This window comes from Condylura cristata, unplaced genomic scaffold (genome assembly GCF_000260355.1).
Source record: "Condylura cristata isolate star-nosed mole 26May11 unplaced genomic scaffold, ConCri1.0 scaffold00006, whole genome shotgun sequence".
In the NCBI taxonomy this organism is placed as follows: Eukaryota; Metazoa; Chordata; class Mammalia; order Eulipotyphla; family Talpidae; genus Condylura; species Condylura cristata.
In genome coordinates, this window is record NW_004567107.1 from 42093105 (window position 1) to 42111104 (window position 18000).

General features: G+C 37.9%; 1 protein-coding gene across 1 annotated transcript in view; it reads right to left on the minus strand.

Annotated features, from left to right (window-relative positions):
- Nucleotides 1-1267: 1267 nt before the first annotated feature.
- Nucleotides 1268-18000, minus strand: part of GLIS3 (GLIS family zinc finger 3) — a 453341-nt gene continuing 436608 nt past the window's right edge. The window contains exons 10-11 of the mRNA XM_004677635.1: nucleotides 2379-2561; nucleotides 1268-1512 (exon numbers count right to left, since the gene is read on the minus strand). Coding sequence (XP_004677692.1) covers nucleotides 1376-1512; nucleotides 2379-2561 — 320 coding nt within the window. The 3' untranslated portion in view covers nucleotides 1268-1375. The remainder of the gene's footprint in view (nucleotides 1513-2378; nucleotides 2562-18000) is intronic.

The following is an 18000-nucleotide window of genomic DNA, read 5'->3' on the forward strand; positions in this document are numbered from 1 at the left end:
CCATTCAGGTGATATCAAATAGCCAAATGCTCTGAAAATTCCAGGCCCTCAAGTCAGAGTTTCAGAAAAGAGGTTACCTTCTTTTGCCCATCTTTCCAGACCTGTTTCCTCTACCTGCCTTAGGTCAGACCTTGCCAAGAGTGGATGATCAGGCAATGGCACATGGTGGGCAAGGATGAGAATAACACAAAAAAGGGCATGGCGAAGTACAGAGGAGACACACAGGCAGAAATGGATGGATACCCTACTGGAGGTGAGGCTGTGCAAAAGAACCAGCCACTGGCATCTCTAATTTGGTTTTCCATGAGAAGCCAGATACATGACTTGGTATGTCTTTGTTCTCACATCTTCTAGCATGTCTCTGGGCAGAGCACCAGAGTAGAGGATATGGGTGAGCCAGTCAGGTGACCTTTTTCTCTGAATAAGGTCTTCGAGGTGGAATCACTGAACATTCAACCCCCAAGGGCTCTTGCTCTAGCACAGAGAAGGGGTATGCCCACCCGTTTCTGTCAGATAGCCTTTGCTAAATGCAAAACTAACATTCCAGGGATGTTCACAGGTGCTGTGAAGGTTGGGGGAGGGGGTAAAACAGAATTACAGCTGTAGTGAAATATATGTAGCTGAGGAGATTAAAATAATGTTTATCCAAAGGACAGAACTCTAAGTATTTTTTCCTTTCAAAACAGATGTAAATAACAAGTTTCTGGACCATAAAACAAGCTGTGGTGTCTTGCAAGGGCTCAACAGAACCTTCTTATTTTGCTTTTGGAGAAACAGAGAAAGCAACTGATAGCATGAGGATATGTATGTATGAGCCGAGAGACAGCCAGCTCGCTGTGCAAGGCTGTGTTAGGACACCCAATCTTCTCCGAGAGTTGAATCCATGCTGTACTTTGGATGTGGATTTTTCTTGTTGTGTCTGGTGTTGCCTGGACCAGCACTGAGGAAGAAGAACACTGGGTGATGTAGGTCACTGTGCTCCTAGAAATTTGGGTTGTCCTTCCTATTTGGAGTTTCAGCAAGGGCGATCCCCTAACTACATTTTCATGTGCATATCATTTCACTGGTGTCCTTTCAGGGCTTACAGTCAGGATGTAACAGGTATCCAGCAGAGTGATGTTCCATAATCCCTTATGCAAAGACAGCCTTGCTAGTCACCTGGTCTAGCAAACCCAGAGAAGAAGAAATCATTGGAAACAATCCTGCAAAGCCCAGCTATGACCATCCAGTCCAGACTTCCAAAGAGATACTGTGACTGAAGTTTCTCCTGATTTAATTGACATCCTTTTTCATGCAGTCTATGACAGTGTGAAAACAGAAGGTGGCAAGCAATAAGAAGGTTCTGGATGCCAGTGGTAGTGGAGGTCAGGAGCTGTTAGCCTTCAGTATAAACAGAAGAGAGCTGACTAGGACAACGATCCACAGCACTGATCTGTAAGAATGTGGCATCTTCAGGCCCACTGCGAACAGGCTCACCAAAGAGGTTTGAAGAACCCGAAGGCAGATCATACACTGGAAGAGAATTAATACAGAAAGTCAGTAACGCTTGCCTAGTCACACCCACTGGGAAGTGTAGCTAATGCTGACGGGGGCTGTGGAGGTACCATGCTGGCCTAGGGGCTTCAATGGGTAGCTGTCCTTGGGGACCTTGGTTGTGGAAGATGGTGATGTGCAGGCAGATGCCTTAAGTCTTGACACTAAATAAAAGTAAAATGTTGAAATAAAAGTCAAATGTTTAAAGTAAAGTAAAGGAAAGGGATGAGGCTGGCCTCAAAAAGGAGATAAAAAAGAATTATTAAAAGGATAGATTCTTACAGATGAAGAAGTAAGGAAGAACCTTCCAGAAGCAGGAAAGAGTGAACAAAAATAGAGAGGTGGGGGTATGTGAGGCTAGGTATGGTAGCAAAGCTCAGATGCAGAGCATGTTATACGAGGGCAGGTCCGGAGAATTTGATCTGGCCTAACACATGAGAGGTTTGAATATCATGTCAAAAAGAGCAGGCTGTGTTCCTTAGGTAGCTGAAAATTATATGTCATGTGAGCAGGGAAGTGGTTTTTTTAGCCTTCATTTTTGAAAGGCAATGTTCATGGTAGCTTGGAAGGCAGGATGATACAGGCAACAAGTTGTCTCAGGGAGACTTGTTGGAAGGTTGATGTTATAGCCTGGGAGATAAGTGATGGCTTCTGAGGTGGAGTGGTAGAAGTGCCTGGAGGAGGGCTGGAGAGGAAAATAAATATGAGAGACATCTCAGTGGTAGGTTCAACAGCATTTAATATGATCATTGCTGGGGCAAGTCTAGTCCAGGTTTCTCACAGGAAACCCACCTATTCTCATCTCTCAGCCTGCCTGAGTTTCTATATCACAGACATGAACACACCTGTAATGCCCGAGTGAGTTGAGAAGGCTCTGTGGAAAACATCAAAGCCAGCCTGGCCCATGGATGTGGGGACCAAGCAGTCTTCGAAGGCAGGCACCACACTGCAGGAGCTGCTGGGCGGCACTGTTCTCTGGGAGTCGGGGTAATGGGGGGGACACAATGTCTGCAGCTGTCCATAAAACCCTGAAATACAAACACAGTGTTGAGCTTCCTCAGGGCACAAATTCTGAAGATCATTCTAATCCAGCTGGACCCTCACCCAGCTTGGTTTCATGTGACAAAAACACACTGAACATTTTAGGCTCACGTGTAACCTGAGAAAGCATTTGGAAGCACTCTTTTCGCAGAAGGTCATCTACCTTCAGAGGTTCCCAAAGCTTGTGGATTTTACATTTTTACTTCCTGTTCTGGGAACTGAAGCTGATGGGCTTGTCATCTTTCCCAGACAATCCAAAGAGTCCTAGACACTGAAGGACTGGCTTTCAGAGGACATTCCTATTCCAGGTCCTGTCAGGCTTCAAAATCTTCCTTCCTTTCCTTTATATTACATTCCATTCTATTGTTAAATATTCAGTTAAAAATCTGGAGAAGGGTTAAAACAGGGTCCACCTTTTAAAAAACTCAAAGTCTATCTAGCCAGCTGTTCTTCTAACAGATAAATTCAAACACATCTACAGCTTCCTCAGTATTTTAATAGAAAGAGTATATAACATCCCACAGTTGGATGTACTACAGTTCACTTTTATTGCTGATTTTTTAAAGTTTAGATAACCTTGGTTTGCATTGCTGTTTATATTTTGGAAGCATAGGATCCACCCCTTCTGGTGCTATTACCATGGGGCTCCACTGGCCTGAGACCAGTGTATTCCCTCCCTACTCTGTGCTTGTGGTTTCCCCTGCCCCTCCTCTTCTGAATATCTCAGTTCTATTATCTGCTTTCATGGGTCAGTTTCTGAGTTTGACTTTTTGTGACCCTTTGATTTCTCTGGATTGTACATATAAGTGACATCATCTGGTATTTGTCTTTCTCCTTCTGACTTACTTTGTGTAGCTATTATTATTGAGTTTTACAATAAGTGGGAAAACTGCAAGTGGATAAATAATATAATAAGGACATAGAGGAAAGATTTCTTAATATTTAAAAATAGTCATCAATATTTTGTTAATCCTATCTCACTTATCTCTTTCATTTTTTTTTTTTTTCATCGAATGGCATTGTCCCTGGGATCCTGTGTGGTCCCTTTCTGTGCTCTTCCACATTTTTAATGACTCCTTACTTTCTTCTTTCTTTATACATTTAAGTCAGTGGATTACTTCCTTCTAGTACAATATACTTTTAAAAATACAATAAAATCTTCACTTGCTACTTTATTGAAGGGAAAGTCGCAGCTCTTCTGCAGTCTCTCTCCTTTTCATTGTGTCTGTTTTTTCAACTATAAAATGTTAATGCTATTGTCTATTTCAATGAGCGATTATGAAGATTAAGTGAGTCACTGGATATGAAAGTACATACATAACATTGTAAAGTGTTTTATACATGTCAGTTGTCATTGATGTCACTACTCTGTTTCTAGAGGGTAAAAGATGGGGGGTTAGTAGAGGAAATGCCCTTCCATAAACATTACATGATGGAGAAACATAACTAGATCATGGACTTTGGGTTCCTGTACCTAACTCCATGAAAACTGCTTCTTTTTAAGACTGGAAGCTTTAAAATCTGGCTAAAGAAACTTGCCTCCATCAGCAGGAAGAGGAGGAACTATTTGGGTTCTTTTTAGCTCTCTGTAAGTACAACCATCTATATCCCATCTTGTTTCTGATCAGTACCCTCAGCTAGCCTATGTAACTTCTCAAATTACCCTTGTTGGGCAATCTGTTGTTTTATTGTTGTGGGACACCAAAGAATGTATGCTTTGTTCATAAAGACACAGACTGGCCCTCTAGTGTTCCAGGGATTGATCCAGGGATTGATGTAGATTTATGCACAGAGCACACTCAATAGAAAACAAAATAATAATATTCTTTGTAAGTATGTGTCATTCAGAACCAAGAGAAATATCCACATAAGGCTTGGGAGGAAGACCAAGAAGTAAAAATCGAGAAAACAATAAAATACCATAGTCTACCTATTACATTAGTTAAGACATCTAAAAATCATCCTGAGTGCTGGAGTGAGAATGTTAAAGAAGGTTCTTCTAGACAGTATTTGACATTAAAAAAAGGATATACTTTTGGGAAAACAATTTGAAAACCTATACCTTAAAGCTGTATACAAATTTTGCGTATGGGGATTTCACTCCTGAGCTTGTATCCTAAAGTACATTCTAAAGGACAGAAGAAATCCTGCACATAGTCGTCACAGTGCAAGCTACCCTAGCAGGAAATTGAAGAGCCCAATGGCTAGCCATCGAGAATAATTAAGCAAAGAGTAGTAGGTTTACAAGATGGGAATACTAAGTAGTCATTAAAACAATATTTCCAAGGAATTTTTAATAATTTATAGGCCAATATAAGGTCATTTGGAAATCAAGCAAAATACAAAACTTAATCTGGTGGCTAGAAATGTGCAATCTATGTATAGAATAGGTCACAAATTCTCTGGGGGCAAACTGCCTGGGTTCAAATTCTAGCTTAACCATTTACTGACTGTGTATCATGGTAAATTACTATAGCCTCATAGTGGCTCAGTTTTCTAATTTGTAAAATGGAATACGAGTAGTACTGAGTCCTCACTGAACATTTAGAAAATTAAATGAATCAATATTTATATTATATAACTTGATAATATAACTAGTTATATAATTTTATATAAATATTTAATACTAAGTATGCTTACCAAAGGAGTAAAACAAAAAATTATAATAATTAGTTCAGAAAAATATATATAATATACACCCAGTTCTCCATATAGGTGGAATCCTCTGGAAAACTCTTGGAATCTCTGGAGACCTAAGCTATATCCCTCCTGTCCATGCTGGTCTCTAGACTATGGACTAATTAACACACATTCTGATTTCTTCCTTTATATAAAGTTTTTTCTGTTTTGAGCAAAAAGGTTAAATGGATGGAAGGAAACTGGACTGTGTAGTTTCAAGGTCTGGGAAATTATTTTGTCTCATCTCGACTTTGGATAGTCAGTGGCCAGGCACATATAAACATGGCATATCCATCATCACTGGTTTATTAGAATGCAATGTCTCCTTACTGAGCAAATTGCTAATTTATATCCTTTCCATGGTGGCTCTGCTCACCTTTGTCACCCATAAATTTTCTGATCACATTCCTCAGTCTAATAATAGCCTTCTAAGAACAACAGATGATAGTGCTACAAATTCCCAGATAAGACCAATAATTATTCAGGTATTTCAGGTACAGTGATAAAGACTTTTACTGGCTTTTTGTGACAATCAATTGGGCTCCTCACATCTTCTCTCCAGCTTCCAAAAGAGAGTAGAAATGTCACATGACTGCAGTCCACACTTCAGTGTTGTCAAGTATAAAAACTGATACAATGAAACATACCCAGTGAGGTTAAACATTAAACCCGACATTCTGGCTCCATCTTGCAGATCCCTTGACCATCTGGTATGAGTGAGAAGACAGAGTGGACCATAATTCCTGCCTGTGGGTGTCTTGGCTAAACTGAAAAACAGTTGAACTAGAATGGCCCCACAAGCATGCTTTATCACTCTCACAGCCAACTCAGGGAAAGAAAATCCTCTTTCTTCAATCTCTACCTCCAAGAAGCCAATTACTAGAGATGCCAAATACACTGGTGTGGATGACTGTGGTCACTCGAATCAGAGCTTTAACATAACCTCTTCCCAGTACTATTTCCACAAAACTAATGAAATTTAAAAAAATTCCACTAGGGTTTTGCCACACACATAAATGCAGAGAAAGCCTAACTCACACTGATGAATGACTTCTGTATTCCAGCTGCTGGATCTCACATAGTAAGTCTGGAAGGAACACTACCTCTTGGACCCAAAGCAAAATGAAGCAAGATGTTAACACATTTTGTGGGCATAAAACATAACAGGAATAGCAAGGTCAGCCAATTTGTCAGTCAATCAGTAAGTCTATGATAGTTAAGGTGCTGTTGGAGAGACCAAAGAAAAAGAAGATAATACTTCACTCCCTGGGATTGACAATGCAGCTGGAGCAAGAACACATACATCTATAACAGCAGAAGAATATACATATAAACTTGTGTTGGCAATAAGTATCCATTGTCGAAACTGGTCACAAAATCACCCCTCTCCTGTTTTGGAAGCTATTTTATCTCCAAAAATGAAGGCAACTGAAAGGAATTTGCCGATAAAATTTTACATAGATTATAGCTTCTAAAGGTTAAGGATAATCATTTCACCTTTTCTCTATTTGGGGAATTTTTTTCCTTCTAAAAAAAAAAACTCAGTTTTCAAGTTATAAAAGATATTGGGGCTTAGTTATACCAAGTAGGGAGTGTGAAACAATATCGACAAAGAAAGGAAAAAATTATCTTTATCTCCACATTTCAGCTATGGCCAGATATAGAGGCAAAAACCTGGAATATTGTATTTATTGTTTTGTATCCTGCTTTTTGCCCTATTATTATCTGTAACTTCACATTTACTAAAATTCATTCTTAAAAACCTTTCCTCTTTACTTTGTCACATTAGGTCACTAATGTCTCTGTGATGACAGGTTAGGTCAGGCATTCATGGTCACTCTTGCTGTTAATGATGATAAAGCAGCCCTATGAAGCTGGGTGTGCATTTCCTTTCCAAAGGTGAAGGGGAGTGGAGGAAGTTAGAAGAGAAAGGAATTGCATGACTAAATATGATTAATACAAAGGTTTTCTCCAGAGCCGCACTGTCCAGTAAAACTCTCTGAAATTATGGACATGTACTGTCCAAAAAAGAAGCTACAGATCATTACTAAGCACTTGAGACATGGTGACTCTGACTGAGAAAGTGACTTTTCAATCATTTTTCATTTTAATTAAGTTAAATGTAAATAACCACACATGGCAAAGTGGCTACTATATTGGACCATGTATCCTCAAAGCAACTTGCATTCCTAGGTTTAGCAAATTTTATTTCAGGAATGCTTCTGATTAAATTCCTGGGGAGGGGAAACCCACATAACCCACCAAGAATTTAAATAAAAACCAGATAATGGTTCTTAGACTCCCAGTCTAATAGTCATTTAACTTGCAACCTTTAAGCAGGTAGATGAGCTTTGCTTTAAATTAAAGTAGGAAATCCCAGCTCTTCTGGAGGAACAGTTTTCCCTTCTAGAAAGATGAAGTGAAAGGAAACTTGTCAACCCACTCTCCTCCCTTTGGACTGTGGGCCAAACTCACCATATCCACTGGAGCAGCAGCTAGCACAGGCTGGTCTCCAACTTCTCTATCACATGACTGTGGAACCAAAGGACATTCTACCTAATTATTTACCCACATGAGTGGAGATGAACACCATCAGTCTGTAGCTCATAAGGTGACATGTCAGGAGGCGTGTGCTTAACAGATATTAGTATGTAGCAGATACTTGGCAGAACAAAACTTTTGTTCTTTATGGTGAGGCTGGAAAAACACATTAAACTCGAGGCACCAAGAAAAGCACTGGGTAGACAACTTTCAGTATTAAGACTGATCTCCACACCCACAATGATGACAACTAATAGACTCAGAAAGCTCACTTATGGAGTCCCTAACAGAAGAGGTCCTCTGGAACTACTTCCCCAAAGTGTAGCAACCTGATCAAATTTGGCATATCTTTCTTGGAGACGATGCTGAGAATAACTGCTTTCCAAAACTCTCTGATATCTTTCAAATGAAAAACCCTTCAACTCCTGCATCATGCAGAGTGTATCATATCAGAAATCCACACCAAACGCTGAAGTTTTTCAGCTACTGCCCAAACCCAGGCATCTTCTATTCACTTGATCTTTTTAAAGAAACACTGACCAATGTGTGCATTTGCCTTGGCTGTTGTACTTCTGTAAAAAATTCACAGTACTTGCTTCATAATGTAACTGCAAAAACAAAGAGAATTAAAAGAGATGAACCATGTAAAGTGCTGAACTTGTGCCTAACATAGTTAACAGTCTACAAATGTTATTTTTCAGTTTTCTTTCCCTATTCTGATAACACAAAACATTTTAGATTGTATTTTTTCAACAAATTATATGAAGCAGTTGCTCAAGTGCTGAGATTGCACTGTGTAAAAACACATTCCATGACCTCTTGGAGCACTTATTTTAGTATAAAAAAAGTCAACATGTAAGCAGGAAGTCAAGTAACATAATTTCATACTACATATGACAATAGAAAGGAAATTTTCTTTAAGGGATATAAAGAGAGGCATTTCTCTTCTTGAGATGCTATTCAAGCTAGGAAGAGAACAAACCAACCAGTAAGAATGACTTTGGGTGCTCTCAAGACTTTTTGAAAGAGTATGGACTGTGGTTCCCTTTGTTTGTCCCTGTCCAGTGGTAGGTATGATCGGAGGTCATCCCAGAGCTCTGTCCTAGCAGAGAGGAATTCCTGCCAGGGTAGGAGGACAAACAGATTGGTGCAGGGGCACAGCTGGCAGCCTCTCATCTTTGTGGTGGTATACTTGCTTGCCAGCCAAGTGAAAGAAAGGATACATATTTATGAGGTTTATGACTCTAATTATTCTTATGGAGAGATTATACTTTCATGGGTTACTTCAGGAAGAATAGAATTTTTGGCCCCAGTCATATGATTGGTTCATGTGCAAGGGCATGAATGAGTGGGAGAACTGCAGTCAGAGCTCCAGGGATAGTGGCATATGCAAGACCCATTCCCCCGGATGTAAATCCCCTAATTTCCTCTTCTTCAGTTCTTTGTGGATTTTCTTACTCTCAAGAACCTTGAGTCACCCTCTTTACATGCCTTCCGTAATCCATCACAAAAACCAGTGTGAAGAAAAGAGAAAAATACAGGTAAGTCTCTGGTAAAGTTCCTATAGGCTATGAGAATATGGTCTGGGGTGGGGAAGGTGGTGGTCACATCTTCTCAGACTAGTGTTATGTATTCAAACTTTATCTAGAGAAAGGCCAGGGAATCACTCATAAGATAGCACAGAATTAGAAAACTAAGATTCATTCTTAGGTACCTATCTGGCAGTCTGTAAGTAGGTGAGTCAAACAAATGTTCCTATTTTATTAACATAGAGATGGAGGCCCTCCCTGGTGGTGCAGCGGGTTAAAGCACTGCACTGAGAAGCTAAAGCCACTTCAGCATGAGTTCGATTACTGCCTGCCCCAGAGGTGACCACATGGCATGGCAGACCTCTCCTGACCCGCCTGCTGCTCCCCTCAGCAGTGTACTTCGTCGATCTGCCTGTTCTGCTCCCCACTCTGTCTCTGGTGAAGCCTCTCACTGCCCCTGAGCCTCTGGCCTGTACCCCAGTTCTGTATGCACAAATAAATAAATCTTTAAAAAAATAACAAAAACTAAACCATAGAGATGGAATCAGAGCAATTGTTGTATCCTTTGTCTTTTTTTTTTTTTTTTAAGATTTATTTAGTTATGCATACAAGAACAGGATATAGGCCAGAGGTGTGGGGGATGAGAAGAGTTACCAGAGGCAGAATGGGGAGCAGAACATGAAGACTGACTAAAATATACTGCTGAGGTGTGCAGCCTGCGGGTCAGGAGAAGTCAACCATACCATGTGTGTCATCTCCCTGGCCAGGGATTGAACTAATGCTGCAGTGGCCGCAGATAGCTTCATAATGCTGCACTTTACCCCTTGTCCCACTAGAGAAGCCTTGAACCCCTTGCCTCCAGAACCAACCCTTCATTTACATACAATGAGAACAAGAGAAAAATGGAAAACCTATATAGCCACTTTAATATTTTTCAAACATCCAGATATTGTAAGTATTCACATATTTAGTCTTTATCTTAAAACAAATGTGTGGCAGAATTAAAACATGGATCATATAATCAATCTCCTATTAAGTTCAAAGCTTTCTCATTTGTAGTCCCCTTGCTTTGACATTTTGGTAGATGTTTTATACCAACCACTCAAGGGAATTCTGTAAGTTGGAAAGGAACTAATAATTATTTGTTCTGAGACAGGTGTTTACACAGAAAATCTTCATCCTTATAACAATGTTTGATTAAGTAGTAGTGTTCCTAGTTTATAGAATAAGAAAAGAAACAAAACCAGATAAGTTAAAATAAATTATTCAAATACTCATAGCTCTCAAGTTTCAAACCAAGACTTGGTAACATAGTTCACATATACTACAGGGCTTAAGTTTATGGACTGAATTAATTTAAGCAAAATCTTGCCATATTTTGGCTGCCTCTCCCTGCTAGATCACAAACTTAGTTCTTTCAACATGACATAGCACATTTTTATTGGGAGAAAAGTATTGAATTAATTAGTAAAATTGATAAAATCACCTAATCATTAAAAAATTATGTATTCTTTCAAGAATAGAAACAAAGACATTACAGAAATTCTTTTAGTCAATTTTCTGATTTAGACACAGTTTTATTTCTATCCATTGCATGAACAACTTGTATCTAATTTTGAGTCTTAGAGGACCCATTAACCAACTCTGTGTGTCTTATTTTCTTGAGCCTTATTTTCTTTTAAAATAATACCTATTTTGTAGAGTTGTGGGGAAAAGTTTATGTAAGGGTATTTATAAAAGTATCTCACATATTTTCTTCATCTAGAAGGCCCTCAATAAAGTAGTATGATTACAATTGAATAAGCTGACAAATATTTATTGGTTTTTGACTACTATATAAGCAACTCTTAAACAAGTGCTCCCAGACAACTGACCTTAAATATAAAATGTTACTACTCTAAAATAGCAAAACCAATGCAATTTGGTTATAATTTTTGCCTTGGCTCCTAATCTTTAGCCATCAATATTACCTAGGTCTTTATCTTAGATTCCTGCCTAGAAGTGATGGAGAAACTGACTCTTCATTTTAATACAGAATCTATAAATGGGGAAGCCGCAGGAACAGCTCACACAGACTGTGTTAGCAAGACAGATTTTTCTTTGGGCTGAGAACTGAACCAGCTTGCAAAGCACTAGAGCTATTTACGACTGACATTTAAGCAACTACTATACTGAGAAAGAGGAAAATAATGGAAATAATAACTCTTATAATTCTATTTGGGCACACTACTAATAAAGGTATTCCACAGTATTGGTTCAAAAGTCAATCACTGAAGCAATGCCTGGTTTCCTTACCCTCAGTCAGATGGGCTGCAATATAAAGGCTTCTAGTTAGAAAAGTCGACCTATTTCTAAGAAATAGGACACCTTTAACCTATAGCTTCCATTCCTGGGCAGTGAGATGCACTCTGAACAATGGGTGATCCTTTGCTTGGGCACTCAGAGCGTCTTAGAAGTTGCTAATGTTATGTGTTGTTGAGTCACATTCTCATCTTAAGACTTATATACTCATTTCCAGGGACAGGGTAGAAGAGAGCTAGGGATTGTTATCTGCAAAGTGCTCAAATAAAGGAATGGAAGTGGGCAGAGAGTGTTGCTGAAAATGACAATTAGGATATGGGGGGAAAAATCAGAATAAGAAGGAAGGCATGTATAACAATTGCTTGGTTAAAAAATTTAACTGATTTTTTATTTATAGCTTCTGAACCCACCCAAAACCCTAACGCATGGTGGCCTATGGCTTCCAAATTCTCAAAATGATAAGCTGCCAAAATAAACTAATTGCAATGTGTCTCAGTAATTGCCATGTGTGGGTATATACAGTTATATAGTAAAATGGTTCACTGAATCCTGACAGTGATAATTCGTATTTGGAAATTACATAAAACAGAAACTCTCAAAACCATAAAATTTGAGGAGTTTGAGATGAATTTGAAAACCAGCTTTGCTATTTACTGGCTGTGTAGCTTTAACCTCTCTGAGCCTTTGATTTCCTTTTCATAAAAAAGAACTAATAACACTGATATGGTAGCAGAACTGTCACAACAGGAAGAGGAGGAAGCATCGGGAACAAATGGAAGGGGACTGAGTACCCAGCTGCCTGTGAGTTGCCCTCCACATTCCATCACTTGCTGAATATATACCCTGTGACTCAAAAATCCTGAATACTTGTAAGACCTGGAACAGAGGGTGGAGGATTTAAATATTCTATGTCTGATGGTTGTATGAGATAAATACTCTGGTAAAAAGTCAAGATTGATAAGAATGAGTTGGAAATTTCTCTATAAAGGGCACTTTGTTACAGTATATATACCCATAGTGGTGGCTGCAAGGATCAAATGAAATAGGAAGCATGAAAACATTTTGCAAAGAGTAAAACCTGTTGAAAATTCTAGCCCCTCAACTCTCATAATTCTGGTGTTGCTTATCATCTTACTTTCTCTGAGAACAAAGACCAATCCGTCTTTAGTTGTGTCAAGCTCTTCACCAAACTCACAAGCAGCCTTTAACTCAGGGGGATGTGGGCCTAATAAAATAAAAAGTAGCACAATAAAAGTAGCATAGAAAAGAATGAAAATTTAATTCTATGTGTTCTTGCCCTTCCAAACCAGCTATGTTCTAAGAAAGGTCAGGTGCAGAAGAAGATCCCAAACAGAGACTTAAAGGGATTTCTAAAACAAGTGCTACAGCCTACCTTGAGGTCCATGAGACTCATGCTGGTTTTCTACAAGTTTTAGGTTGTGTTGCATTTATAAAGACTTCCCCAGGGGGTAATGGAGAAGCAAGCTATAAAGTATTTATTTCTTTAGTCATGGGATGACTGCTTCCTTAGAATTATCTCTGTTTGGCAAGCCATGATGAGGTGCCCTTAAGATTTAAACCAGTGATTCTTAAAGTGGTACTACACAATCAAATCTGTCTCAGATCTATGGAAGATTCAGTAAATCCAGAATCTCTGGGGAAAGGCCTGGAAAGCTTCATATTTAACAAACATGAACACATACGGTCAAGATGAAGTCACAATAAGTCATGAAAGTGACTCAGAAATCTTGGGCTTAACTATTGACCTCACACTGATCTTGTGGCCTAGACTACTGTTGTTTAGTGGTAACAAAACTCCCAAATTATATTCACTCCACTAAATAGGTGACTTCTGGTTTCTCTGAATCCAAGTCTGCAATTATAAAATTTCTCAGCATCCTAATCTCTCGAAGAATGTGCCCATCTTATACTTATAAACCTATGTTCTGATGGACTGAATTTTCTCTTGCTGACCCTCTGCCTCACAGATTATTTCCTGTCATATATTGTTAGTCTTCCTCCAAAACCTACTCCCAGAATATTACATTGGCATTAAATTTGGATTTGAAGGTAAAGAGCACAGAAATCTATATAAATGGATTTGAGACAGAAGAATGGATGTTGCATTTGTGAAACCTAAGGAATTTCAATAGATCCCAGGGTCCTTGTGACTTCCCTCTATAAGGATGACAGGAAACTCGCCCTTTTATCTTGTGAGATCTGTGGACATTAATTCCTAATGTTGACAAGCCAATTTGTAACCTCCCATCTCTGTTCTACTATTCCACACTCTGATGGGTGTGTGCAGCCACAAGATCTTTCCTTTTCTGCTTACTACACTGCTCCTGCAATCTGAATTATTGTTTTAAGTATTTATTAGGTATCTCAAATTGTCAAGAGTTATAGGAAACAAATAGATGTCCCTACGTAACATGGAACATGGGAAATGTTTCTCACTGTTAAGTTAAAAGACTGCTTATCAATAAGTACCCTTAGATATACAGCTCAAAATAGGAACTTTTGTCTGTTTTCTCCATTGTAGCAGATTTAGCACCCCAAATAGAATATTCAAGTTAGTGAATGATATACACAAGATTTTGGTGAAAATACAGATGGTAAGAGGGACGATAACTAAGTACAAAGATTCTGATCTATGACCCTTATATATAAGAATTCATCATTGTTTCAGAAAATAAAGTGGCATCTCTTTCTACCACTGAATTTCTTACTGGAGAAAAAAACAAATATAATGAAAATATGATTGGCCTTACTCCAAGCCACTCTTTTCTGCTGGATACCAGAATGGCCATTGAACCTGAAAAGAAAAAGGAATAGGCAGGAGAATTCCTCCAAGGAGAAAGGTATTGATAAAAATGCTCCATTAACCAGATCCAGAAATGCAAAAAAGCTAGGGGGTAAATATTTGGATAGTTCAGATATCCTGAACTGTGTTACTATAATGATGAAGAAATTTGAGAATTTGAAGTGAAGGATTTGTTTTGGGATGTGTGCTATGAGATTAAGTATGGTTGAGGAATAAGTAAATGGTAGGGGCTAGTCATTACACTTAAGTGATTTAAAAAACTAGTTACAGCAACAAAGTTAAATTGATAAGACCTAGCTTTCAAAGAACTTGCAAAAATATGATATGTTAGAGAGGGAAAGTCTTTCAATCAGGAAGAGTGCTCACATTGAGAAATTTTAACAGAACTGGGACTGTTTTGCAACATGGTCTGAGCCTAAATAATCTAAGTGAGAACAAAGTGAGTCAATTCTCATGTTTTGTTATATTTTGTTGTTGTTTTACTAGCAGAATAGACTTGTAACTAGTAATCCAGATATTCATAAAGTGTGAAGTTTTTTCTACTTTATTTTAAGGAAATTCCACCCATAGCTATTTGCAGTTCTTTTCCTTCTAAATCATCAACTGCTTATCACATTTGCAAGGAAAATGCCAATTAGAAATACAAGAATTACAAGACACAGATTATCATTAATAAATTCATCCCTGAAAAGTCCAACAGAGCAGTCCCTAAAATAGCAAAGAAAAGATTTAACTTGATTTTAAGAGCTCCATTCATTTTAAGAGCTCCATTTACTCCCAGAAAATGTACTAGCTCTATAATAATGGTCATTAAGTATTTTCCTGTAAGTGCTTTTATGTTAGCTGAGAGAGAAGTCACAATAGTCAAGGAAATGGAGATTTTCCATCTCTTCAATACATTTTTGATTTCCAGTTAAGAAAACAAATTAGCATCTACAAATGACCTGGTGTGTTTGGCAGGGTGAAAGAGCAGGCAAAATAATCAATAAATAATATAAAGTCCCAAGAGGTAATTTCTGTAGTTTAATTCCTATTCTAACTACACTGCCTTTAGTGTTCAACATAAATATGAAAAGATGCTGAACCACATTACTTACCAAAGGAAAAATCAGAACAAGTAACCAATCTCTACTGCACATATCAGCAGGAATTAAAATGATTGACAATATCTAGTGTGAAAAAAATGGGTACTCTAAGGCACTGCTAGCTAGAGTCTACATTGATACAGACTTTGTGGAAGAATATATGACAATATCTGTCCCACTTTAAAACATGCATATCCATTATTTCAGCAATTTTTCTTTAAGGAATGTTTCCTAGTCAAGCATGCAAAGAGATAAGTAAGTGAGAGTATCTGTGTAAATGCACAAATATATATACGTAAATAAGGAGACTTAGTATGGCACTGGTAACAAAAGTGAAAAACAAAAAATGTCTATCAAAAGGGAAATGCATGTTCTTAGAAATACTATACACTTAAAAAGAAAAAAAATCTAACAACATGATTAGAACAGAAGGGGATTATACTAAGTGAAATAAGTCAAAGGAGAAAGACAAATACCAGATGGTTCCACTTACCTGTAAAGTATAGAGAAAGAAAAGATAGAATAAATTAATAGCCAAAGAAGTTTGACTGTAGAACTGAGGTTCTTACAGAGGAAGGGTGACAGTGAAAAGGGCCCTATGGACTAATGGTAGAAGACTGGGCACTTTGGTATTGGATGTGGTATGGTAACATATATCTAAAGATGTGTGATCCTATACTAGTAAAATTATACACAATGTTGCAAATCAACATTAGCGCAACAAAATTATCTAATAGGTATAAAAAGGAGTTGGTCTATATATATTGACCTTGAAACATGTATTTTGTTAAGTTACAAAAAAGAAGTCATAAAATGCAGGATGGGAAGCAATTTTTATAACAGGGCAAGTAAGTGTGTATGTATGTACAAACAAGTGGACACATTTCATTTCTGCAAGTGATAATAAGGTCTAAAAGAATATTCATCAAAACTTAATAGTTATTACACCTTTGAACATTGAAAATGGGTTGAACATAAGGCTTGCTGGTGACTTAAACTTTGTATTTAAGCATCCTGGGCACTTTATAAAAAATGAAAAGGTAATAATTTTCTAATTTAAAAAGTCAATAAGATTTTTAAAACTGTATTGAAGGACTATGATAACTTTGCTTTGTTGATTTAATATTCAGAAGATGTACATGCACATATCCTCTCTCTCTCTCTCTCTCTCTCTCTCTCTCTCACACACACACACACACACACACACACAGGGGGGAAATCTTATGGATGCTGAGAGCGAGCACTTTCTTTTCTACGGGGAGAATGGCAGTATACCTACTAGTTAAGCACAAAGATTATTGTCACATAGTTCTGCATCTAGTTTTCAGCTCCACCATTTGAAGAATAAGACATTATGAGAAAGTTACTTAATGTTTTAGTGATTTAGATTCCCCCACTGTAAAATGGGAGTAAACAATGCCTTCTCCATAATGTTGTTATGAGGAAGAATGAGAAAACACACAGGAAGAATTCACTACACTGTCAGGCACAGAAAAAGAGAGAAAATTTCCAGTGAGTGCTAAGTCCCAAGACATGAGATCAAGTAGTTGGAAGGAAGTCATTTTTGTCTTCTGAACCATAGCACCTGTACTGTTAGTCCTAATGAACCATATCTTTAATGGTTCCACACTAACCTTCATAAAAATTAACTAAAAACTTTCACAGTAATTACTTCTATAGACACCCTCATAAAGGTGAAAGAGTATGGACTTTGGGATCAATCTTCATTTATAAAACTAGCTCTGGTACTCACTAGGTATGCGACTGGGGCAAGGTGGTTAACCTCTTGGTGGGATACTTTAGAGTATCAATATATTAATATTTTCATCAATGTGAGGATTAAATAAGACAAAAGGATCTATCCAGAGCACCAATTTCTGATACGCAGTAGAAAAATAACAGCAAAAACAATAATAATAGCTTTAGTTAACTGAGTATCTATTTATGGGTTAGTCACTTTATCTCATTCTTAAATAAACTCTGAAAGAGAAGAAACTCAAATTTTGGACAATGAATGAATTGCTCAAAGGATTTCAATTCAGTTCTGCTTGACTCCAAATATTTTCTCTGCTTTCTTCTACAGATTACTGTTTCTTTTCCTTTATCACTCTGAGCAAGACAGCTTCTTTTTCTGATAAAGTCATCTTCTGAGATAATAATGCCAGTAGAGGGGAATGCAATGTTTTGAAAATGGTGTGTTTTAGTCATCAAGGACTGTATTTATAGACTGGGAATGGCATGTCCAGAGAGCTGATCTAGCTCAGAACTTGACTATAAGCACCCGTACCAGATGCGCAACTACTCATGAGCTTTTCAATTCAGCTTAATATGTAAGTGAATCATTAAATCATCCTATTTTCTCTAGGGAGAGGTTCCAGGCAGTTGCTACACAGTGGGTAGGGGGAAAGACATAGGAGAAAGTGTCCAGGGAAAAGAAGGAAATTGAAGTCATGATAAAAATCCCTCT